The 25,616-nt window shown below is 39.6% G+C and overlaps 1 protein-coding gene and 2 pseudogenes across 1 annotated transcript; 1 reads left to right on the top strand and 2 right to left on the bottom strand.

Annotated features, from left to right (window-relative positions):
• Nucleotides 1-760: 760 nt before the first annotated feature.
• On the top strand, nucleotides 761-4,662 carry LOC103448024 (aspartic proteinase 36). The gene is made up of 10 exons (XM_008387256.4): nucleotides 761-1,238; nucleotides 1,558-1,687; nucleotides 1,809-2,059; nucleotides 2,160-2,387; nucleotides 2,782-2,944; nucleotides 3,142-3,215; nucleotides 3,314-3,410; nucleotides 3,786-3,852; nucleotides 4,075-4,146; nucleotides 4,258-4,662. The coding sequence occupies exons 1-10, from the start codon at nucleotides 1,006-1,008 to the stop codon at nucleotides 4,431-4,433; spliced, it is 1,491 nt and encodes a 496-aa protein (XP_008385478.1). The 5' UTR covers nucleotides 761-1,005; the 3' UTR covers nucleotides 4,434-4,662.
• A 714-nt stretch (nucleotides 4,663-5,376) lies between these two features.
• Nucleotides 5,377-23,710, bottom strand: LOC103448086 (protein argonaute 5-like; annotated as a pseudogene).
• On the bottom strand, nucleotides 17,545-18,238 carry LOC139189237 (heat shock protein 82-like; annotated as a pseudogene).
• Nucleotides 23,711-25,616: the final 1,906 nt, after the last annotated feature.

The following is a 25,616-nucleotide window of genomic DNA, read 5'->3' as shown; positions in this document are numbered from 1 at the left end:
AATTTTGTAAAATATAAGTTATAGAAAAAAAGTTATAGGAAGTTATAGAAAAAAAAAAAAAAACTAATGAAAAGTGCTTGAAAACTTTGAGTTTTAATGATAAGGATAAAATAAAAGGTAAAGTGAATAGTACCAAGATTGACTTTTTAATGTAAAAATGTGGTTTTTCGTTAAAGTGAATAGTACCGGGTGTTTTTCGTTAAAGTTAAAAAAAAAAAAGATTTAAATTCATAAAAACAAAAAAAAAATTTGAATACAACGGCTAGTAACTGGCTAGCCATTGGAATTCAAATTAGTGTCGGTTTTAACCGATACTATTCAAACTGATATTATATTAACATTGCTATTAGTGTTGGTTAACCGACACTAATAATATAAAATATATTATTTCTATCGGCTATAACCGACAGAAATACCAAAACATTAAAAAAAAAAATTGGCCAGCCCTCCAACCCTCTCCGATTCCGTGGGGCCCTCCCAAATTTCAATGCCCTCTGACTTAATCCTTGGTTAGAGACGATTTTCAGACTATTTTCGACCTTGTAACCCATAGAGAGAGACCGTACGCGATGTACATTGTAGACTAGTTCACCAAAACCCAGAAATAGCGTGGAAAGTCCCCCACTTGTGTCACAGCGCAGACTCAAAGATTTGTACTTTGAAAAGTAAAAGACTAAAGAAGTACGATTAGACAACACAAAGTAAAGGTTACCACAAATTAATTAAGTATAAAAATAAAAAATAAAAAGTTTGTCCATTTCCACTTTTTCGAAACTTCTGTCTGTACTCTCTCTCCCCTCAATTCCCATCTCTCTGTCTCTGTCTCTGTCTCTGTCTCTGTCTCTCTCTCAAGACTCTTTCTTTCCTCACTCTCAAAAACGCACAACGAAGATAGATACTTGCCTCAATCAATGCCCTTGTCTGCCGTTGGAACTTTGGAAGCTCTGAGTGCTCCTAATTAATTCTCGGGTCTTGTATTTTAATACAAATTCTGGTCCGACCAAAATGGGATTTCCCACCGTAATTTTCATCGCCGGCGCAATTCTGATGTCGGCGGCTGTGGTCCTCTGTAGTTTTCCGGCGACCCTCAGCCTCGAGAGAGCTTTTCCTTCGAACCACCTAGAGGACCTGAGTCAACTCAGAGCTCGGGACAGAGTCCGGCATGGGAGGAAGCTTCAGTCCTCCAATGGCATCGTTGATTTCCCTGTTGAGGGAACTTACAACCCCTTCCGCGTTGGGTAATTTGGACACCTTCTTTGGCACCATTTTATGTAATTCTGATGTGGGTTTTCTCTAATTTTTTAGATTTGATGTTGTGGAATTGGGTTTCTTTCCTTATAAGTAACAATTAGTTCCCTGTTGTGGTTTCTTTCCTTATTTGATTCTTTGAAAGTTGTATAAGTTTTAAATTTAATGCGATTTTCTTAATTGTTTTCTTCTGCTTTGACTGTTCTCTAAGTTTTATATTCTTAGCAGTAATGGGTATTTATCATTAAATGCTTTGGAGGATTGTTAATAATTCTGTGGCTTTTTGGGGAATTTGTTTCCCTTATATAGGCTTTATTATACAAAGCTGCAATTGGGATCTCCTCCAAGAGATTATTATGTGCAGATTGACACCGGAAGTGATGTTTTGTGGGTCAATTGCGGTTCCTGCAATGGTTGCCCTGAGACAAGTGGGCTCCCGGTAAACGCGCATTTCCTTACTGTCGACATTCCTATCATGGTTTCAATCTTTTTGAGCTTGTGAAAGCTTAGGAGCCATTTTCTGCGACAGTTTTCGTAAAGGTTGTTTGTAATTCTTACAGATTCAGCTCAATTTGTTTGATCCTGGAAGCTCAACAACGTCACAATTCATTTCTTGCTCGGATCGAAGGTGCAGTCTTGGAGTTCGATCCTCGGATTCTGATTGTTCCACGCAGAATAACCAGTGTTCTTACACATTCCAGTATGGAGATGGCAGTGGGACATCAGGTTATTACGTATCAGACTTGTTGCACCTTGAGACGATTCTTGAGGGTTCTCTGACCCAAAATTATTCAGCTAATGTTGTTTTTGGGTGAGTTATAACGGGTCTTTCCAAGTTAAATAATTGATTTATAATCTTTTGTGCATTTTGCTTGAATCTTGAAAGTCATTCCCTAGGATGGTGAAAACAGGTGTAGCACCTTGCAGAGTGGGGACTTGACAAAGTCAGATAGAGCAGTTGATGGGATCTTCGGGTTTGGCCAACAGGGTATGTCTGTCATCTCTCAGTTGTCTTCGCAAGGAGTAGCACCAAGTGTCTTCTCCCACTGCTTGAGGGGAGACGATACTGGTGGAGGTATATTGGTTATCGGCGAGATTGTGGAACCAAATATAGTCTATAGCCCGCTTGTCCCCTCACAGTACGTTCCTTTTGATTATAAATCCACTGCACATCTTACAATATCACCCCAAAGCCAAAAATATTTGGTGGCTTTCTGTTATTTCACAATTGTTGATCAGTCATTACTCATTATAGAAATCCGACTCCGTTATAGCATTGTCATCACCTAAAACCAAACCATTTGGAATCCTTAACAACTTAACTAGTCCTTCTGCGTATACTTCTCGTACCCAGTGCACAAGGCTCCCGCTTTACGCAGGGTCTGGGAGAGGTGAATGTCGGCTAGCCTTACCCCCAAACAAATTAACATGTTGCTCAATTCTGATATGTCAAATTTTAGGAATTTTTTTCTATTTGATATTGTTTCCTGACTGATGTGTTTTGACTAATCATTTGGACATTTAATATTTCAGGCCTCATTATAATTTGAATCTGCAGAGCATTTCTGTCAACGGGCAGATATTACCCATTGATACAGCAGTGTTTGCAACATCAAGCAACCGAGGAACTATAGTTGATTCTGGTACAACTTTGGCATACCTTGCAGCCGAAGCCTATGACCCTTTTGTCAGTGCTGTAAGTCTCACTTATGTAATGTGATTTCCTATAATTAGTCTGCTTTGGACATCATATTGGTGCTTCGATAGAAAAAAATGAAACCATCATGCTCTATGACATGTTAATCTAGTTAATTTTTCTGATCTTGAGTTTCACAAAATTTGGGTAAACATAAGTTAGAAAGTTTTGAATTTATACTTTTCCGTGCCATGCAGATAACTGCTTCAGTTTCACAATCAGTGCACCCTGTTGTTTCCAGCGCAAATCAATGTTATTTAATCACCTCCAGGTTAACTTTCTGAATCTGTTATCTCCATTGTTTTTCCATTCAGTGCTTTCTGTTTTGTAATGATTTTACTCTAAAATGTATGTGTATTTTATGTTCAGTGTCAGTGATATATTTCCTCAAGTTAGTTTTAACTTTGCTGGCGGTGCATCCTTGATTCTGAGACCGCAGGACTACCTTATACAGCAGACTTCTGTTGTAAGTTTTCCTTTTAATTGTTTCAGTTACCAAGGATTTGCTTGGACATTTCTCTTTCACAAAGTGCTAACGAGTTGGAGTGAAATGCATAAGCTTCTTCTAATGGACAATCCTTATGATGGAATCTCCAACTGCATAGTTTTTCTTGACAATACCTCAGTATACATTCTACTGCTTTTTTCTTCAACATTTCCTCCGTTAACGGTTGCTCTCCACTCAATAGAATTTAGCACGTACATATTGAAAAGTAAAAATGGTTTTGTCAGCTATAGGATTTACATCATCCATACACCGCTTGTCCATTATTAACCTTATGTAGAGCTGTAGTCTTGCTGTCTGAATCTATAGTTGAAATGGGTAAACTTCTTGTTACAGAGTGGAGCTGCAAGGTGGTGCATTGGCCTTCAGAAGATTCGAGGTTCGGGGATAACGATTTTAGGAGGTATAGACACCAAACTAGAAACTTCTCATCGAATAATTAATTTTGCCTATTCCGTACCACTTTGAAGATTTATATTCCCTTATCTCATGAGCTTGGTGGGTTCGGTGTATGTTAGAGTTTGAAATCCTTGTATGAGAATTTTTTTATTACATTTTTGTAACCTACTCTCTCTCTCCCCAAATTTTTTTTAATTTTTTATTAATGTGATATTTCTTTTGCCAGACCTCGTGCTGAAAGACAAAATCGTGGTCTATGATTTGGGTGGTCAACGAATTGGATGGACTAACTATGACTGTAAGTTTCCATAATCCTCCTGAAAGAATTTTATGCAATCTATGCACTTGCTCTCTAAGTTCCGAGTCTATGCCAGCACTAAACTTTGATCCGATTTATCATCTTTATTAGGTTCAACAACAGTTAATGTTTCTGCAACAAGTAGAACCGGACAAAGTGAATATGTCAATGCAGGACAGCTAAGTGACAGCCGTTCTTTGCATAATGATCGCTACGAGCTGATTCCAGCATGCATGTTGGCTTTCCTTTCACTTATCATAACTATACAAGGAAACTCGTTTTTATAGCATACGCTTCTAAAGATCCGGGGTTATCATTTCATTCTTTTTTCCACTGAATCTCTTATCTTGCTGGTTTATATTTGTTGGAACCGGTAAGACCGTGTGCATTAGAATAGGTTTGTGTTTCTTCTGAGATTGTTTTCATCAAACATGTAGAATTACACATCGCCCTGTCGATAGGTTGTAAAATACATTTACATTTTATTGGTTCGACGGGATAGTAGTTTATCCGAAACTTCCTTCGTGTCATGCCTTATTTGCATCGGTATATGCTTGTGATTACCTAGATATTATCAAGATGTTAACTGTGAAGTTGAAACTGGATTTTTATTCTCACATTTGCTTTAACATGTGATCTACAGTTCTTTGACAATGCTTATCAATTGTGCTCATCAGTTTGCGAGTATTACCCGAAAGAAAGGAGCCTTTTCGGGTAGCAAAGCTAGCTCTTCGTATCGTTGGCATCGGGCAGGTAAACCCGGGTGCACAACTGTTACTCTAGCAGGCTTACAGTTGTGCACGTTTAGGTGAGTCCAAGCTTGGGATTGGGTTTCCTCCTTTTTCCCCGTAGGAGGAGAAACAATCTTGACATTGAACTCACCGAGACGTTTAAAAGTAAGTAATTTCGTAATCCTCCTCTTTCGCGCTAGGACGAGGAAAAACAATTCCAAGCTTGGACTCACCAAACATGAAAGTACGTCCATAATCCTCCTTTTTCCACTACCCAGACGTAGCCTTAATGCAAAAATACAATACTTAACAAAATGCACAATACACAGGACACACAACTTGCGAGAAGAACCATCACCGATGAGATTCAGATGTCATTTTTTCAGAGAAACAGAAGTGCAAGATTAAGGTCTTTGTGCAACTTAATTCGAAGTACCTCGACAAAGCACGCTTCTAAAAGAAAAGAACTTGGAAGAAGCACCAAGACTGCCTATATATTTCAGCAGTAGAACATGACATTCTTCACATTTTGTTTGATCTCGGGCAGGGCTCTGAACCGCACACCACCAGCAACCCCGGCTTTAGGACCTGTACTAGGACCTCCATCAGAATAATCTCCCTCAATGTAGTGTTGTGCGCGATAAGCAAGGAGATGAGCATAGTAAGCAGGAGGAACTGCACGAGAAAACGAAAAAAACGTAAACAACAGTAGGGCGCAATCAGCAAACGCATAATTTTCAAAAAACAGAAGTAAAAAATCTCAGGCAAGTTCGTACCTATTGAAACAGAGCGAGTGCACCTTGCATACCTGAAACAACATATGTTATATTCAAACTGCACCGTACAAGTGCAAAACCAAAACAAAGAATTGAAATCAGCAGAAACTTACGTGTAACATAAGTTGTTTGTTAATACTTGCAAGGCATCGGCAGTGAACCTGTTCTCATCGAAAAAGACATGGTAATGCGCTGGCCGGCTAGTTCCCTACATGAACAATAACAAGACAGTTCGAATTATGAACAGAAAAATTCAAATTTCGCAGCGGATAATACCCAGATAAAATACCACGAAAACACAACTGGGATGTATTTGTTAAGTGTACGTACAGACAGTACCTGAATTCCAGCATGACTGTTGAGATAAAATCAAACTCCGTCGGGTGACAAATCGTAGTATCAACGACAGTGCCTAGAGAAGGTTAAAAAAGTTGATGCACAACCGAAAAACATCAAATTTATTAATATCAGATTCTCAATGCATCCAAATTTGCAAACCTGGTAGAATATTGCCACTCTTATCTGCCTTCCGATCAGTAGGGAACAGCCGAGTATGATGTCTTTTCTGCACCACTACGAAAGTAACTGGTGGCATGCATCCCTTCTCCAGCGAGGCACAAGCCTGAAAGGAGTGACGAACGTTTAGGTAAAATTAGCTAATCTCGAAAATGAGTTCCTGAATTCTAATAGTCAACATACACGTCGTATTGCATCCACTTCATGCAGCAGAACTTGACTAAATTGGCCTTCACTAACTCCATCTCTGTCAAGCAAACATCAAAACAAATACAATAGCAGATAATTTTACAGGTAGGCGATAAATCTCTCTGGTTTTGTGCAATATTGCTTGACCACAATGGAAATTTTTTTACCGGTAGAAGATAATTCTCGCTGGTTTTTTTTATTTTTATTTTTTTTGACGATTTGCTTTATAAAATGCAATCAAATGGTCCCTAACATAATGAAAAAAGGAATGATAAGAAAACATAAGAACGATCATAAAAGAAATGATAACGAAAATGTACTAGTGCAGAAACAATACCCTTACCTGATCATTCCTCCATGAACAACAGTATTCTTATTGTCCTGCCTTGAAGTATAAAGATTTTGGATTATTTCTTCACGGTGAGCTCGTGCAGAAACAATTCCTCGGTACTTTGTGTTCGGGCAGGAATTTCGCTGGGAATGGTCCCTGGCTCGAGCATACAGCTTCCTGAGGAGTTGGCACTTTAGTTGTTTGTCGGGCTCCTGCTTGTCGGGATGCTGCAAGAGGAGGACACTGTTAGTTCCGAAATGTGCCTTTGTGGGGCCTTAGGTGTAGGCCTTGAGGCTCACAATCAAAACTAACTGAGTGCGAAGGCATGCCACTTCCATCTCTGTATGACAGATGTAGAACAAATGTATTTAAGCCGATTACTTGCGTCCCAAGTTATTCTGACTTCTTGTTATCAAAGGATTGTCGTGGATGGGTTAAGTCCACATTAAGTTCTTTTCTATGCCTTGAGACCAAGGACTTTTAGTTCGTTATCTTGTATGCTTAAAGGGTGAAGGTCCAGATCTGATTAAGTCACCAGTTTGGTTCCCATTTAGCCTTTTTAATGATGGTAACCACTAAGTAAGCCAGATCTGAGTACTGATGGGACTTGGGATCGTCAAAAGACTAGAAACGACTTGAACATATACTGGGAAATACATTATAACACCAAATCTATTGATTTAAAGACAAAACAAAGAGAATCAGGCAAGATTTCACCTTGTCAGGCAAGGTCTGAACGTCTTGCAATCTCTTTCTCCTTGTGGTTACAGGGGATCGAGTACTAAAATGGGATGAAAGATGAACAAGTTTACATGAGAGAATCGATACTATAATATTTGGGAAAGGTAGCAGAGCTTTTACACTAGACAAAAGATGTCTTTCTAAGGGGAATCTATGGCTAAAAGGGTGCAGAGTCTGGACAAAGTACAACTTTTTGGGTATTTGCTTGACTGAGAGGCAAGTTGTATATTTGTTTGTTTGATTGGTTGAGTGTCCTTGTCTCTGGGCCCTCTTCCTCCTTTAATAGCCTAATTAGCCCGACCGCCTGTAGCTTTGTTCTTGCCTGAAAGCAATTGAAGGGTTGTGACTAATCAGTATTTTACTTGTATTGCCACTGAAAAGTATTTTTGGGCTGAGAGTAGGTTGATTTCCATTAGTTGTCACTTCTCTTGTAAGCACCTAGCCTTTGCATTAATGGCGAAGCGCCAGTTGGTCTTGAGATGGACGGTCTAGGCTTGGTGTTGGCCTTTGAGCAAGCCTCCTTTCTTTAGTCTTTTTGGGTCCTCCTTCCTTTCAGCCCAAAGTTCAAATGTTGACCCAAAAACTTTGTAACCTCTGGCCAATCCATTGAAGCTACCACCTGTTGGGAAAAAAAATTAACAGCATGAAAGATTACAAGTTTTACCTTCCTAATAAAATCAAAACAGAAGACATAACTTACAGCTGCAATTGACAGGCTGCTGTCCTCCCCAGGTGGAGGATGAGTAACATCCGCACCAAAGATGATTGTGGCATCGCCAGTAAAAAAGGGATTCCTCTCTTGAACGGCATCATTCAGAATAGTATTCCTTCCGCCAACCTACAACAGTTTTAAATGTCGTGTCAAAAATTAAATTGTTGCTGGTTTTCTTCCCACCATATGTTCCACTGACGTCAGGCAAAATGACGATCAACAACTGAAGATGCCTTCCCTTCTGTCCAATTTCTTCAAGTCGCTTGATAGACGTCCTATGAATATCTCTTAGCACGCTCTCCATTTGTCCGTGATGAGCTGATTGGAACGGTACTAAAGGTTCCACATTGAAATGCTAAGAAGATAAACAATACGGTAAGAAATCCATTAAACGTTTCAAGACAGATATTGGAACAAGTTAAAATTAGAGCTGTATGTACCACTCCCTTGCTGATGCACGTATTGACCAAATCTTCACAGAATCGGTAGTTAAAATTCTGGTCCAACCGGGAGAAATTGACAAAACCCCAGAAATCTACTCTACCACCGTTAACCAATTTCTACCAAAAAAATCAGTAATCGGACTCCTAATATAGATGATTGTTGCATTGTGATGTTACCTTAAATATCAAAAAATCAGTAAAAGACTGTATTTTCAAATAATTACAAATCCACAATTAAAGATTTCAAATGAAGTTCCTGTCTGTAAAGCCACTAATTATCCTCAAAACACATTGAAGATTTCACACGTGCAATGGTGTCCAACGTACAGATACCACATTCATCTTAAAAAATCTAGAAACCACTTCCTCACCTTGTTCGTCATGTTCCATTGCCCCATCGATGGATTTGCAAACTTTTCACGACCACTGTCATGGTATTTTAGCTGTTGCCATCAATTCAAACGTCAGTAACAAAAAAAAGATCAACAAAACACTTGCGCTGCTAAAATAAAAACAGAAACAACTAATCATCGATGGAGGCGGTAAAACTCGAGCATTAACCAAAGTCATTTTTTTTCTCATTCGCATTCCAAATTCCCCCCTTGACAAGTCCATCACCATCATAATTATTGTGTGCAACCATCTTCATAAATGCAGAAACATGACCACAAGAAACAAGTTTAAAAACCATCTAGATTTAGTAAAAAATACCATCCATTGTAGAGACGACATAGGAGTAGACCTGATGTATACTCTCTCTCTATCACCGGGACGTTGACATGTAGCTCGTAGTAAGGCTGTTACTTGTCTTTCATTAAGCTTCCTGGAGTATCTCTGGCCAGAAACAATTGTACAAAGCTGCCAGAAAGGTAAATAGGTAAATTAATTCATAAAGGCTAGTACCGTACCCAGAAAAAATATCAAACTGGAAAACAAGCCGCTTAAAGAGTCGAGGAAGGTACCTCCATGGGCAAATAAACAGGTTTGGAAGCACTTCCAGATTGAATGGCAGGCATCGCCACATTCTTTAGCACAACATTGTACCTTTCACGATAATATTGAACTAGTGTCTTACTACTTCCGTCTTCTAGAGCAAACCTAATATTCAGAGTTCGTATAATAAGTACTGATTCAAACTGAAAATAGGTCTGAGCATAAAGATCACAAGACTCACATAGCTCGCCTTTTGGCCCAAGCGTTGTGGAGAAAAAAGGCCTCCCAACAACGGTTTAACTGTAGTAGAAAATACAACATTCAACATATAATTAGTAACGAAACAAGAAACAGAAGAACAGAGCCGGTCCTGAGATTGGAGGCCTTAAAAAGTGCTAAGAATTTATTTATTTTTTTATATTTTTTTGTTCAAAATAATAATTTTAGTTTTCAATTGAGCTTCTATAAATTCTAATAGCACAAACAAATTTAACAAATCAACAAGTGGAAATGTGGCGTATTGTTTTTCCTTAACTATTTAGAGGGTTAGGGTTCGAATTTGTATGTTATTATGTGGAATTTTTATATTATTTTGTGGAAGCTTATGCATTTAATAAAAATATAAACTGAAAAAATGATAGAGATGAGTTTCAAACTCATCCCCTAAGCTGATGTAAAGAAGCAATAATTCCACTTGCACTAAGACTCAAGTTTGTAATATTTTACACATACTACTATATATATAAATGCATGCAAAATTGAAAAATCGGGGACCCTGTGCGGTAGCACCACTTGCACCCCCTCAGTGCCGGCCCTACAGAAGAATGAAAGAAACCATGTCATAAGCTGGTTCTAACAAAGAGATGCGTTACTTTTCAGATGGTGAGGCTCTAAGAGCAACATCAAGTGCTTGTATAGCCTCTTGAGGCAACTCGTGTTTCTTCCTGCGCAAGAATTGTTGTAGTTGATAAAGGTCGGGTTTGTTCCCCAGTTTGAGAGTCACCTTAAATTCCCTATCCAACCTGTAAGTCATTCAAACACACCAAAGGGCAAAAACAATTGATATTCAGAAAACTGCAATAACTATAAAAACATATATAGATGAAAACAAGACACACAAGCACTGAACTCTCATACGAAAATAGTTATACCTTTTCGAGCGAGAAGAAGAAGATGACCCGTCACAGTAATCTTTCTCAGGTAGCTTGATTAGAAATTCTTTGGATTCAAAAGGCAATGGACCTGCTGTGTAAATGCTTTTCATACCATCATACGCTGGGGTTCTTTGACCTAAGTGTGACTCTTTGTACAAAACAACGAGCTGCTTAATCACATCCCTTTTCACCCTTTTCACTGGAACATCAGGGGTAATTAACACCTATATGCGTAGCCACCAAATGAAACAGTCACTATATGCACCCCCCACCCCCACATCCATAAGACACGAAAGACATAATAATATTATCATTAAAAAACCAAGATTATCAACTGGCAAAGAGACTCAAGAGTTGTCGGCAGATAAAAGAACCAAAAGAATTTATAAAATGAATAATTCCTTACTATTGGGACTAGACTTGTAACGAGATGGATTCGATTCATACCTTAGTTGGAGGATCCAAAACTTCAAGATCGCCATAATAGAAAGTAGGCAAAAGATTGCATGATGGTAAGAGTTTGATTACTGGGTGTGGGTGACACGCCCCGATCCCGATATTTCCCCAAATACCAGGATAGGCAAATGCTAGTCGACACTTGAGGGTGACGAAAGCCATTTATTGAGTGCAAAGGCTGAAAATAAGGAATAATTAAGACTTATAAATATAAAAGAATAAAGAATATGCATTTAAGGAACGTGTTCAGAGCATACAACTAACATTAATACTAAAAGAAATAATATAAAATTGAATGAACAAAGGAGCATGTCCTACACCAAGAGGACTTGAAGATGCAACTGCGGAAGTGCCTTGATGCCAGGATTGTATGCCTCGATTCTAAGTCCTGAATGGGGACGCAAAACAAAGGTGAGTGGACCAAGTTCATATATATAGTAATAATAAAACAATTATCAAGATACTAACCCTCACAGTTTATATACAGAAAACCACTAGCATAATAAGTGATAGGTTTACTGAAAACCCTAGCATGCCAAAAACATCTCTAAAGACATCGCGGAAATCAAAACATCAAACGTCTCACAGATCGTCTCGTAAGCGCGGTGTACTGCTAGTAAAATCACTGAATAAATATAACTCCCGGCCCTATGCCAGCACCGTTGTCTCTGCGCCCGTAGTTAGAGATTACCAACTCCCGATCCAATGCATGCTCCGTGTCCCTCAGACCAGTAGCTAGGGATTATTTCTCCCGGCCTATCTGCCAACACCAAATCATCGCCCCAGGCGGCAGAGTGTCCACTAGGTACTCACAGATAGTTACGCCTTTCATAAATAACCACTTCATAGTATAAGGCAATCCATCGTCTATACTATAAAGAGGAGTTTTGAAAACATATTCTAGCATCCTATCGTCATCCATCAGATAGTCTACCAGTTCATGGTTTTTATAGAAAATACGATATATTAAAATATAGCTCAATATAGGCCAACAATTAATTCCTCACCAAAAACGAGACGATAAACAACATTTACCATAAACATGCTTAACATAAAATTAGTTCATAAACTCGTAAGGCATGCTATTCATTTATGCAATTAAACTATGAAATCACGTAATTTTAGAAGGGGTCCACTCACAGATACTTCGTAGCAGCAGAGTTGTGTGGAAAAGGATTAAGGAAATCCCCACTAGCAACTTCACCTAAGCACAAAAATGTACAATTTATCAAATTACCCAACTATAGAATTTCAAGAAATGGAAATGGGTCTTGGGTTTGGATCCGGATTAGGGTTTAGGTTTAGGTTAAATAGGGTTATGACCTATTGGGTTTTGGGTTTGGATAGTTTAGGAACAAAGAGGGTGGTTTGGGCTTGAGCCCAAACCCACACAACACACATACACACACGCCAGCACACACATATATATGTACAGCACACATGCACACATGCACAGCACACACGGTACACGCCATACACACACATCTACACTCACATCATATACACTCACATCATATACACATACACACGCACTAAATACACACACACACACATTATACACGCACACACTCATACACAACAACACACACTTACAGGGTGCACAGTATACACATCACACACACACGGCACAACACACACACACATACACACACTCACACAGACACACACACACACCACACACGAACTCACCAGAGTTCAACAGCAGGCGTTACCAGAACAAATATGGGGAGCCGAAAGTTATACATAAGTTAGCACCTCGAGATTTAGGTAAATTCAAACATGAAGAGCATGAAATGTTTTCCTAAGGTTTAATGAGGACCCATTTGAGCTCAAGGAACCTCAAAATTACCGAGTTCCTCATCGGAGCTCCACATCGGAAACTGGGGTGAAGAACAAAAGGACTACAGGAGTTAGAATCTCGAATTCGAGTCAAAAAGTTATGAATTAAACCTAGGAAAATACCTGGGGTCGAATAGGAATGATTCTCATGTAAAATCAACGACTGAAATGTTGTTTTTTAGTCGGGCTTCGCTGGCAAACATAGAGCTCCCCGATCAGCCCCCCATCCAGTTATCAGATTGAACATGCAGAGCCACTGCTGAGATCCTCAGGCAACCCAATATTTATTTCTGGTGATTTTATGTTGAACCAAGCCGTAAAAGATGATGGTTGTGAGTGGTGATGCTCGAGAAATAAGAGAGAGTGAGGGTGAGCTACAAAGAGCTTCAACGGGAGAGATGAGAGGGAGAGAGAGAAAGTTACGGGAGAGGTGAGGGAGAAGAGAGAGGGAATTGTGTGTGTGTGTGTGTGTGTGTGTGTTAGAAATACAAAAAAGGGAAAAACCAGGACACAAAAACAAGGTGGGCCCCTTGGGCACACCTATTAAGGCCTTAAAAAACAAATTTTTAAATAAAAACTCAAAATTACCTTTATAATTGGGGGTGGGGTTTTACAATCTACCCCCTTAAAGAAATTTCGTCCCCGAAATTTGAAATAACTGACTACACTGAAAAACTCAAAAATAGGAAGAAGAATTTATGTATAAAGAGAAATTAAGTCAGAGTGGGTGCATCAAAGAGAATACGCCACACCGTCGCGAGCGGTTTGCCAAATCCTCTATCATGCCTCCAAGCTCTTACTTTCTTTCCCCATCAGTGGAAAAGTAGAAACATACTTTAATGAAATATAAAGTCGAAAACACAAAATAGCTTAAGGCCAAAAGTAAGGATGTAAAATACGATAACATCAAAATAGATAGGTAAACATATAGGTAAAAAACTCGTGCTAAACTTAAAACTGAAAACGGAAATACTTCCCCCAAAACATTTGTAACGTCAAAATAAATAACTAGTAACGGAAGTTAAAATATTTATATTGAAAATCCAAAATTGGAAATGAAAGTGGGTCTTGCCCAAGAATTCGAAACGTCACGTACTCCGAGAATAGATACGTTTTTGGGTCGAGCCACAACAATAATAAATCCGTAACCACTGCTGAAGAAAGGTCTTCCTGCCCACTTGCTTAGCGAACCCAACGAATAAGCTATTGATATCACAGTCTGCAGCCCACGATATCAACAACACATTGTTGTCTCGATAAGCAAGCACTAATTTCCTGAGGGTGCACAATTTCACATGTTGTAAATTTAATCATCCAAATACCAGTTCACAATACTCCTCTGCCAACCAGTGTTGCCTGTAGAAAACTTTCGTACTATGTCACAAAAGTGTCGTACCCAACCAAACAAAATAAAAACTATCGTCGTAACAATTGCATCCAACACCAAGCATCCTATTCTCCTCCGTTCTTCCAAATGTGACCAACTACTCCAGAGTTTCACAAATAAAGAACCCATTTGAAAAATGTACCTTGAGATTCAAGAAAAGTGGCTACTATGTTAATAGTATACCCAAAAGCTCGAACCAAGCAAGCAGAAAATGATAAGTCATCTTCCTTGACAAGAAGTACTTCTTGGGAGCTATTGTAGTACTTAAACCACTTCTCCATTTTTGCTTAGTTGCAGATTTCTAGTCAAACAAGGTCAAAGTTGGTGGAAAGAAGAACGACTCGCAAATGATCAACCTAAAAACAAAAGATAGCACACACCTTTTGAGAGAGGTGTAAAGATTATCCAATTCTCACCTCAACCGTGTTGTAGTGCCATCCCAGAGTGCACCAAACAGATTTGCTAGAAGTGTTTCGACATCCGCCTACTCACAACAATAAGGTTCGGAAGTGAAGCAGTGAAAAGATGCTTTGAGACAAACACATAACGTTGGAAAAGAACCAATGTGATGCCTATGAATTATAGTAAGATGGTGATACAATCTGCTGACCTTCTGTACTAAAACCTTCATCCAACTCTTGCTAAAAGACCGCTTAAACCTCATGCCCACGTGCTCTCGAACAGAAGGATCCTGGTGAGAGGTAATGGAAAGCTGCGTTGTGGCAAACACATTACATCATCGAAAAGGTCTACCAGAGTACGATATGATGGTGATGAATTGCAACAAGATAATGAGTGGTGACCTTTCAATTCAACGTGAAGATAGTGATGCAATCAGCTGATCACTTACACTACAATCTTCACCAATCTCTTACCAAAAGACGGCTTAACTTCACACCTACATGGAACTATTTCTGGTAAGTTTGGTAAGCTTGTGAAAAGGTTATGCTCCTAACATTCCTGTCCAAATTGATAAGAATTGGGCACACACTTTCACTAAATCGATCGATCGTGAATTCCTCACTAATTGAACGAAAAACCATGTCGAGAAGGTTGAAAGAACACTCAAGAATTTAAAGGTCAAAACAAGTCCATTAGAATCTAGAGTACAAGATGTTGGGATTTGAACTAGAAACCATGCTGAGAACAAATGTTTTTTTTTTGTCATCCTCGGTGTATTGTTCCAGCATGATCCAGTTTACAATGAGAAACAAACGAGCGAATGAAGGTGAAGATGCAGAAATAGGAGTCACTGTCTATGATTATTTGGTTAATCATCACAGTAAAATCAACTAGTTTCTTAGCCAAAAGAAAATAGGTCTAATCTCAAGAATAGTTAAGAACTGTTAATAAGATTTGACGAGGCCAAAGACAATTCAAAATTCACAATACTTTGTGAAAGCTGTTTCAAAGTTCAAAATTTAAACATAGAACCTCTAAATCAGCAGAATGACGAAGAAGAAAGATACAAAGCAGCCTGCAAATGTATGCAGTGGCACTATTGGTTACCTTAAAGTGATGCCCTTGAGGAAACCAAAGTTCAATGAGTCCAGAGAAATTCAAAGTAAAGCTCGATCTTCATACAATGATGAATATGGTACAGCCTCAAGCCATTACACTGAAAATTGCGAGGCTGAACAGGTAGTGGACAAGAGCATTAGTTAGTTGGGCTAAAAGTAAGAGGCTAAATTCAACTTTACCAAAAAGTGCATGGACAAGGAGTTAGGGTTTACCACCGAGTATTAGACCCCCAGGTGAAATTCAAGAAGTTTATTTATCCAAACAAGTATGGATCTTCATCATCTAAGTCTAGTTACAACAACAAAAGGAATCGCAACTCCCATTGGAAAATTAATGAGAATATCGTCTGCTACCAAGGAGTTTCCCAAGAAAAGCAATTATTGTAAACGAAGTCAATACTTGAAGAATTTGATGTGAAGCTGACAGCCAAATGTCAATGAACTTGACTTCGTCATTGGAATAAGCAAAAAGGTTATCAATAGAATAATCACCGAAGATTCATTCTAAAGATTCACACAAATATCCTCAGTGGAAACGAGTCCGAGAACATTGATTTGCTCCCACCAACTACCACCTACTAATTGTTGTCACCACTAGCACTTACTCGCTTCTTTAACACGCACTTTGAATGTTTCGAGCAATTTCCAAGACATATGACTCTGCCCGCCATTCCTAAGGAACACATGTCGCAGGGTGATATCATCGCTTCAAATCTTCCAAATTCAAACCACTTAGGTTTTTCCGTTTCCCAACGCTCTTATGCAGATCCACTCCGCTCGTAATTCCTAGGGAATGCATGTTGCGAAGTATCGATCTAATGTTGAAAGTCATCCAACAATCCAATCCATCACTACTGAGGTACAATCCCGACATGAATTATTGTATTTCAGCCAGAATGTGACAATTCAAATAGAGAAAGGTTAGCACAACTGTGCCGAATGGAACCAAATATAGAAGTCCTGACATCTAAATGATGTCAAAACCGACACTTTACGAGAATAGAAGAGAATCCTAAGTATGCTCTGAACAACCCACGCTCTGATACCAATCTGACACGCCCCGATCCTGATATTTCCTGAATACCAGGATAGGCACGTGTTGGCTGACACCCGAGGGTGACGAAAACCATTTATTGAGTGCAAAAGTTGAAAATAAGGAATAATTAAGACTTATAAATATAAAAGAATAAAGAATATGCATTTAAGGAACGTGTTCAGAGCATACAACTAACCAGAATACTAAAAGAAATAATATAAAATTTGTTTATACCATACTTAGGGCCTCCGTATTTAGATCTCGTACAAATATTCGGGGGACTTAAACGTAATTATGTAATAAGTAAGGAGCCCTTATTCTATAAAAGGACTCTTCACCCTCACAATTAGGGGATGCCAATTCCTAGGCCCTCTCACCCTCAGAAGCTCTCTCTCACAATCTTCTCAGAAATACAATAATCAGTGTGGACGTACCCCAAACATTGGGGTGAACCACGATACATCTTGTGTCATTTACATTTTTTGCAGATTCACGGTCGGATTTACTTTGTGCCAATACCTCCGGTTTTGTGCATCAACATTTGGCGCCGTCTGTGGGAAACGATACGAAAAGTTATCTCGGTTCTCTTTCATTTTTTCACCCCCGCCGTAAATCTACAAAAAAACCCAGGAAACCAAAATACCCGAAATATCCACAAACTCAAATGACATCCCAATTGACTCCAAAACGCAGAAACTGGCTTAGTCCACCTCCTCCATCTTGCTCTCCTCAGCACCGTCCTCCTCCAAAGCAGGCATGTCAGTATCATCACCGTCGGTCTCCTCCTCCTCAATACTCAGCCCCAATTTCAACATCCGGTGAATTCTCGCTGCGAAAGTGTTGGGGTCATCCAGGCTGAAGCTGGAGGTCAGCAGAGCAGTCTCGAACAGCAGCAGCATGAGGTCATTCACAGACTTGTCATTCTTGTCAGCCTCCACCTTCTTCCTCAGCTCCTCCATGATTTCGTTATCCAGGTTGATCTCCATCGTCTTCTTGCTCGACATGTAGGAGCTCATGTTATTGTCCCGCAGCGCCTACACCTTCATGATCATCTCCATGTTGGCCGTCCACCCGTATTCTCCGATCACCAAGCAGCAGGGCGAGTCGACAATCCTGTCGGAAACCACCACCTTCTCGACCCTCTCTCCCAGAATGTCCTTCATTGTTTTGCAGAAGTTCTCAAATGACTTTTTTTTCTCCTCCTTTGCTTTCTTCTCTTCCTCTATCTCATCATCGAGTTTGAAACCCTCCTTGGTGGCGGACACCAGCTTCTTGCCGTCGTATTCCTTCAATTGCCCGACGGCGTATTCGTCACGAGGAGAAGATGGTTATGTTGACCTAAAGACTGATATTGATCAAAATGGTTATGCTGACCTAAAGAAGTAGATGTTGATTCTGCATGACCATGAAGAGAAGCACTTCATGTCGAGTGAGATTGTGCGTGACGTCATTCTCGGTGTATCCAACGGTCTCACTGTCCCTTTTGCCCTAGCCGCTGGCTTGTCCGGTGCCGATGTTAGCTCATCTATCATTCTCATTGCCGGCATTGCTGAAGTGACGTCGGTGCAATATCTATGGGACTTGGCGGGTACCTTGCTGCTACGAGTGAAGCTGATCATTACAAGAAAGAACTAAAGAGGGAACAAGATGAAATCATCGTTGCCATACTCTTCCAATCTTAATAAGTGGAGCAGGAGCGTACTCATTGACGTTATTCACGGTGAGTTTTTCAAGTCAGAAAAGATGCTCTGCACATCGAATTCCGTCGAAGGTGCTCTGCACATTGAATTTCGTCAAAGGTGCTCTGCACATCGTCTTCACTTTTGGCTGGAGTGATGGGCTAAACTTGGGTCTTGCATGTGGGTCCTGCAAGTGAAGGCGTGCTTTTCACCAGAAGATGGGCTAAACGTGGACTATGAGAATATTTCAGAAATAGGGAAGAAATTAGTGTAAAAGCAAAGCAGAAAGTGAAAAGAAAAAGAAAAAGGAAAGGAGAAAAGAAGAAAAGCAAAAGATCTTCCTATTATTATGATTCCTTTTGTCTGCCAGGTGAAGAGACAAAGAGAGTGCGGTGGAAAAAAGGGAATTATGGGCGTGACCCATTGAGCAGAGAGTCGGATTTATTTTTGTATGATGTAATTTATTTTTCCTATCTTTCGGAGACATCTATATAAACCCCATTAGAGGGTAATAATAAAAAATAAAAAAAATAAAAAATAAACGGCAAAACCCAAAATAAATGGGCTAGTATGTTGTGGAGGACGAAGGCCCATAAGCCCAAAATAACACCAATCAGGTGATCAAAAGTACGCCCAGTACTCCAAAATTATTTGGCAACCTGCCGCTATTACCACCAACCAGGTGATCAAAAGTACGCCCAGTACTTCAAATTATACATGAGCATTACTCATGTCAATCATACATAAACATTCATGAGCATTACTCATATCAATCATACATAAACATTCATGAGCATCACTCATGTCAACATTCATGAGCATCACTCATGTCAACATCCATGAGCATCACTCATGTCAATCAACATAAACATTCATGAGCATCACTCATTTCAATCAGCTTCAAAAGCTTCATTTACAAAAGCTCTAGCTTCAAAAGCTTCATTTACAGAGCTCTAACTTCAAAAGCTTTATTTACAAAAGCTCTAGCTTCAAAAGCTTCATTTACAGAGCTCCAGCTTCAAAGCTTCACTTGCAAAGCTTCACCTACAAAGCTTCAATACAGGGTATACAAATACCACCTCTGAACAACTGCCACTTCGGCCCACACATGGATTCAATTTGAAGTCTCCAGCCAACAGACTCTATTGACCGAAGACTTGGGGGACTACACTATGTACCATATATTGGGCCTCATAAAAAATACTTGGGGGACTCTAACCCATCATTAATGTATTGAGGAGCGAGCCCTTATTTTATAAAAGGGACTCCTTCACTTTCATTAGAGAGCACCCATTATTCATGTACTGAGGAGCGAGCCCTTATTTTATAAAAGGGACTCCCTCACCTTCAATAGAGGGCATCGCCTTCAGCTGAGCAACCGCTTCACCGCGAGCATCACTTCTAACCCATCATTTATGTATTGAGGAGCGAGCCCTTATTCTATAAAAGGGACTCCCTCACCATCATTAGAGAGCATCAACTCTAGCCCATCGTTCATGTATTGAGGAGCGGGCCCTTATTCTATAAAATGGACTCCTTCACCTTCAACACCACAAGTCGAGCCAACCAAGGCAACATAAGCCACGAGCCGAGCAGCCTCACAGCATGTGCAACTTCTAGTTGAGCATCATTTCAGATTGAGCACCGCTTCATATCGATCATCAGTTCAAGACAACATCTAGTTACTTCGGCCCACACATGGACTGAATTTCAAGTCTCCAGCCAAAAGACTATCTTGACAGAAAACTTGGGGGACTACTGTTTATAACATACTGAGGGCATCCGTATTTAGATCTCGTACAAATACTCGGGGGTCTTAAATGTAATTATGTAATAAAGGAAGGGGCAAATATGTAATAAGTAAGGAGCCCTTATTCTATAAAAGGACTCATCACCCTCACAATTAGGGGAGGCCAATTCCTAGGCCCTCTCACCCTCAGAAGCTCTCTCTCACAATCTTCTCAAAAATACAATAATCAGTGTGGACGTAGCCCAAACATTGGGGTGAACCACGATACATCTTGTGTTATTTACATTTTTTGCAGATTCACGGTTGAATTTACGTTGTGCCAAGACCTCCGGTTTTGTACATCAACAAAATTGAATGAACAAATGAGCAGGTCCTACATCAAGAGGACTCGAAGATGCCGCTGCGTAAATGCCTTGACGCCGGGATTGTATGCCTCGATTATAAGTCCTGAATGGGGGTGCAAAACAAAGGTGAGTGGACCAAGTTCATATATACAGTAATAATAAAACAGATATCAAGATACTAACCCCCACAGTTTATATACAGAAAACTACTAGCATAATAAGTGATAGGTTTACTGAAAACCCTAGCATGCCAAAAACATCTCTAAAGACATATCGCAGAAATCAAAACATCAAACGTCTCACAGATCGTCTCGTAAGCGCGGTGTGCTGCTAGTAAGATCACTGAATAAATATAACTCTCAGCCCTATGCCAGCATCGTGGTCTCTGCACCCGTAGCCAGAGATTACCAACTCACGACCCAATGCCTGTTCCGTGTCCCTCAACCCGTAACTAGGAATTATTTCTCCCAGCCTATCTGCCAACACCAAATCCTCGCCCCAGGCGGCATAGTGTCCACTAGGTACGCACAAATAGTTACACCTTTCATAAATAACCACTTCATAGTATAAAGCCATCCATCATCTATACTATAAAAAGGGTTTTGAAAATATGTTCTAGCATCCTATCGTCATCCATCAGATAGTCTACCAGTTCATGGTTTTTATAGAAAATACGATATATTAAAATATAGCTCAATATAGGCCAACAATTAATTCATCACCAAAAACAAGACGATAAACAACATTTACCATAAACATGCTTAACATAAAATTAGTTCATAAACTCGTAAGGCATGTTATTCATTTATGCAATTAAACTATGAAATCATGTAATTTTAGAAGGGTTCCACTCACAGATACTCCGTAGCAGCAGAGTTGTGCGGAAAAGGATTAAGGAAATCCTCACTAGCAACTTCACCTAAGCACAAAAATGTACAATTTATCAAACTACCCAACTATAGAATTTCAAGAAATGGAAATGGGTCTTGGGTTTGGATCCGGATTAGGGTTTAAGTTTAGGTTAAATAGGGTTAGGACCTATTGGGTTTTGGGTTTGAATAGTTAAGGAACAAAAGGGGTGGTTTGGGCTTGAGCCCAAACCCACACAACACACATACACACACGCCAGCACACACACATGTATGCACAACACACATGCACACATGCACAGCACACACAGTACACGCCATACACACACATATACACTCACATCATATACACATACACACGCACTAAATACACACACACACACTGTACACATACACTGTACACGCACACACCCATACACAACAACACACACACTCACATGGGTGCACAGTATACACATCACACACACACGGCACAACACACACACACACACACACACACACACACACACACACACACACACACACACACACACACACACACCGCACACGAACTCGCCGGAGTTCAACAACAGGCGTTACCGGAACAAATCTAGGAAAACACCGAAAGTTATACATAGGTTAGCACCTAGATATTTAGGTAAATTCAAACATGCAGAGCATGAAATGTTTTCCTGAGGTTTAATGAGGACCCATTCGAGCTCAAGGGACCTCAAAATTACCGAGTTCCTCGCCGAAGATCCACATCGGAAATTAGGGTGAAGAACAAAAGGACTACAGGAGTTAGAATCTCGGATTCGAGTCCAAAAGTTATGAAGTAAACCTAGGAAAATACCTGAGGTCGAATAAGAATGATTCTCGTGTAAAATTAACGACTGAAACGTCATTTTTTAGTTGGACTTCGCCGGCAAACATGGAGCTCCCCGATCAGCCCCCCTCAACCAGTTATCAGATTGAACATGCAGAGCCACTGCTAAGATCCTCAGGCAATCCAATATTTATTTCTGGTGATTTTGTGTTGAACCAAGCCGTAAGAGATGGTGGTTGTGAGTGGTGATGCTTGAGAAATTAGAGAGAGTGAGGGTGAGTTACAAAGAGCTTCAACGGGAAAGATGAGAGGGAGAGAGAGAAAGTTACGGGAGAGGTGAGGGAGAGGAGAGAGGGAATTATGTGTGTGTGTGTGTGTGTGAAATTAGACACCTATTAAGGCCTTAAAAAAACAATTTTTAAAATAAAAACTCAAAATTACCTTTATAATTGGGGTGGGGTTTTACAGTGGGTGTATTGATAAAACTTAGTTTTATTGTTAATTTCTTCTTGTACTTTATTATAATTATACAATAGGATAAAAAAGACACTTCACATGCAAAATTTAAATAAAATGTTAAAAATAGGTTATAAGGGTTCAAATAAAATTTCTCCAAAATTTTTGTGAAACAACTCTCAGTAGAGAAAAAGCAAAAAGGAAATACGAAAGAAATTTATAAAATAAGAGAATGCGTGAACAGGTTGTTTGCTAATTGTTACTCGGTTTTTTGCTCAGAAGAGAATGATATTCATGCCTTGAATATTTATTCATTCTTGATAAGTAAACGGAAAACGCAAAAATAATACCAAGGAAAAATACTTACTGTAAGAGGACACTGAAGAGTCGGAATACAGAGAGGCTTAATTGCTTACATCGTAGTGATGGAGATCCCTGTCCGCAACCTCCACTAAGAAGTGGTTGGCCCTCACTTGGACCTACTCCCCTAGAGTTCTGAAACCTGGCCGGAAACCTAATGGCCTTGGACAAAGCCGGTGTCAGAGGGGTTAATGTTAGCTTCTCCTCCATCTCACAGATCAGCGGTGCCTCTGCATCCGGAGGAGTAGGACTGAGCGAAGCCTGAGCCGGCACCGGTTCGCGAGGAGTATTTGTCCTAGGCTCCCGTGTTGGTGTTGGTGCAACCACTCCACTATAACCGCCCGTTCCTTCTGGCCTGCGCTGGCTGGGGCCCGTTTCGGATTGAAATGACGTCTGTGGTGCACCGGTGATTATGGTGGCGTTGTTAGTCCGCCATTGCCGGCTACTTTGAGACCTCGCCTCTCTCTGTGCTCCACGATCGCTGCCACCTCCACCACGATTAAACGACGGGGCGTAGGAGGCGTGCGAGGGGTCCGAATGGCGACCTCGGCCTCGGCAGCGGCCACGTTTTGTTTAATTTTTGGTTTTCTTTAATTTTTTTTTTTATATAAATATTGAAGGTATTTTAACATTACCTGTAGGTGAGGTTTCAATAAAAAACAGTAAAATTTGGACATGTAAAATTACATTATTGCCCATCATTTTGTTTATGTGATAGAAAACTTAATAGTCTTTTTACCCTCTTTTGATTGACAAAGAGGGTTTTATTAATTAATAGCGATTTGATTTTTGTTGGAATTTGAGTTTTAAGAAGGGAATATGAGACGGTTGATTTTGCTGATCATAAATAGTTGGAGTTGGGGCAGCCAATAAGACAAGCGTGGATGTTATAAATTGCGATTTTTTTTTTTAACAAACGATATTATTGCTGACAATAATGGGATCTAAAATACGTGTTTGACGAGAATCGAATATAAGACTTCTCACTTATAAATAAAAAGAAATACATTAAACTATAATACTAAATGCCTATTAATTGGAAGTTGGAACAATGTCATGGCTACCTTCATTACAGCAATTTCAACAGATATATGCAAAATTGAAATGTAAAATACATGTACATGAGTGTTAATCCATGAGGGAGATATAGTTTGGAGATCCTATGTGCTTCTTCCATCTCCCTTGTAGAAGCTATTAGAGCAACTCCACTCCTTAGGACGATAATTGTCTGGGATATTAGCCAATTGGCAATATTTGGACAAAAATATGAACTGCCATACTTTCACCCAAACGAACCAATTGGCAAGCAGAGGAAGGTCAAATACGGAACAACAATAGGGTAAATCGCCAAAATGGTTCCTGAGATTTGCATAACTCATCACTTTGGTCCATGAGATTCCAAATCGACAAAAGTGGTCCCTAAGATTGTCCACCATCCATCATTTGGTCATTCCGTTAAAAACTCCATTTAGTGTCCCGGAGCTCTTGGCCTGAAGTTTGGACAATTTTCAAAGCTTCGTAACTCAATCGTTTCTTAACCAAATTCGACCCATAATATATCAAAATGAAGATAGGAAAGTATATAATAAGATTATACCTATTTCGAAGTCCAATGGTTGCCGGAGATGGCCGGAAAATAGTCTCAAAGTTGACTGTCCGAGCGAAAACTGAAAAACTCGCTGGAAACTGGGTAAACTTTAAACATTCATAACTTCTTCAATACTCAACGAAATCAGTGATTCAAAAGCGAAAATCATACTTCTCAATGAGACAAAGAGAATGCTACCTTTTTCAACTGCTAGATCACCGTGTTTTGGCCGGAAAATGGCTTGAAAGTGGCTAACTCGAGACCAAAACAGCCACTTTCAAGCCGTTTTCCGGCCAAACCACGGCGAGTTAGCTGTCGAAAAAGGTACCATTCTCTTCGTCTCATCGAGATATATGATTTTCATTTTTGAATCACTTGATTTCTTGAGTATTGAAGAAGTTATGAACGTTTAAAGCTAACTAGTTTCCGGCGAGTTTTCAAGTTTTGCACTCAGATCAGTCAACTTTGAAACTATTTTCTAACCATCTCCGACAACCATTGGACTTCAAAATAGTTATAATCTTATTATAAACTTTCTTATCTTCATTTTGATATATTATAGGTCGAATTTGGTTAAGAAATAATTGAGTTACAAAACTTTGAAAATTGCCCAAACGTACGGCCAAGAACTCTGGAACATTTAACGAAATGTTTAACGGAATGACCCAAATGATGAATAGTGGACAATCTCAGGAACCACTTTTATCAATTTGGAATCTCAAGAACCAAAGTAATAAGTTATGTAAATCTCAAAGACCATTTTAGCGATTTAGCCAACAAAAATATACACAAAATAGAATCTAATAATTCTGAGTATCAACGCTTAAGCAATAATTCAATTATCAACAACCACAT

The sequence above is a fragment of the Malus domestica genome, chromosome 11 (genome assembly GCF_042453785.1).
Source record: "Malus domestica chromosome 11, GDT2T_hap1".
In the NCBI taxonomy this organism is placed as follows: domain Eukaryota; kingdom Viridiplantae; phylum Streptophyta; class Magnoliopsida; order Rosales; family Rosaceae; genus Malus; species Malus domestica.
Note: the sequence above shows the minus strand (reverse complement) of the source record. Positions and strands in the feature narration are given on the sequence as shown.

What these genes read in the sequence shown, in the direction of transcription:
- LOC103448024 (XM_008387256.4), top strand. Translation starts at nt 1,006, where the DNA reads ATGGGATTTCCCACCGTAATTTTCATCGCCGGCGCAATTCTGATGTCG. An exon ending in CTGAGACAAGTGGGCTCCCG is followed by an intron (nt 1,688 to 1,808) that starts GTAAACGCGCAT and finishes TAATTCTTACAG; the next exon opens with ATTCAGCTCAATTTGTTTGA. An exon ending in TGGATGGACTAACTATGACT is followed by an intron (nt 4,147 to 4,257) that starts GTAAGTTTCCAT and finishes CATCTTTATTAG; the next exon opens with GTTCAACAACAGTTAATGTT.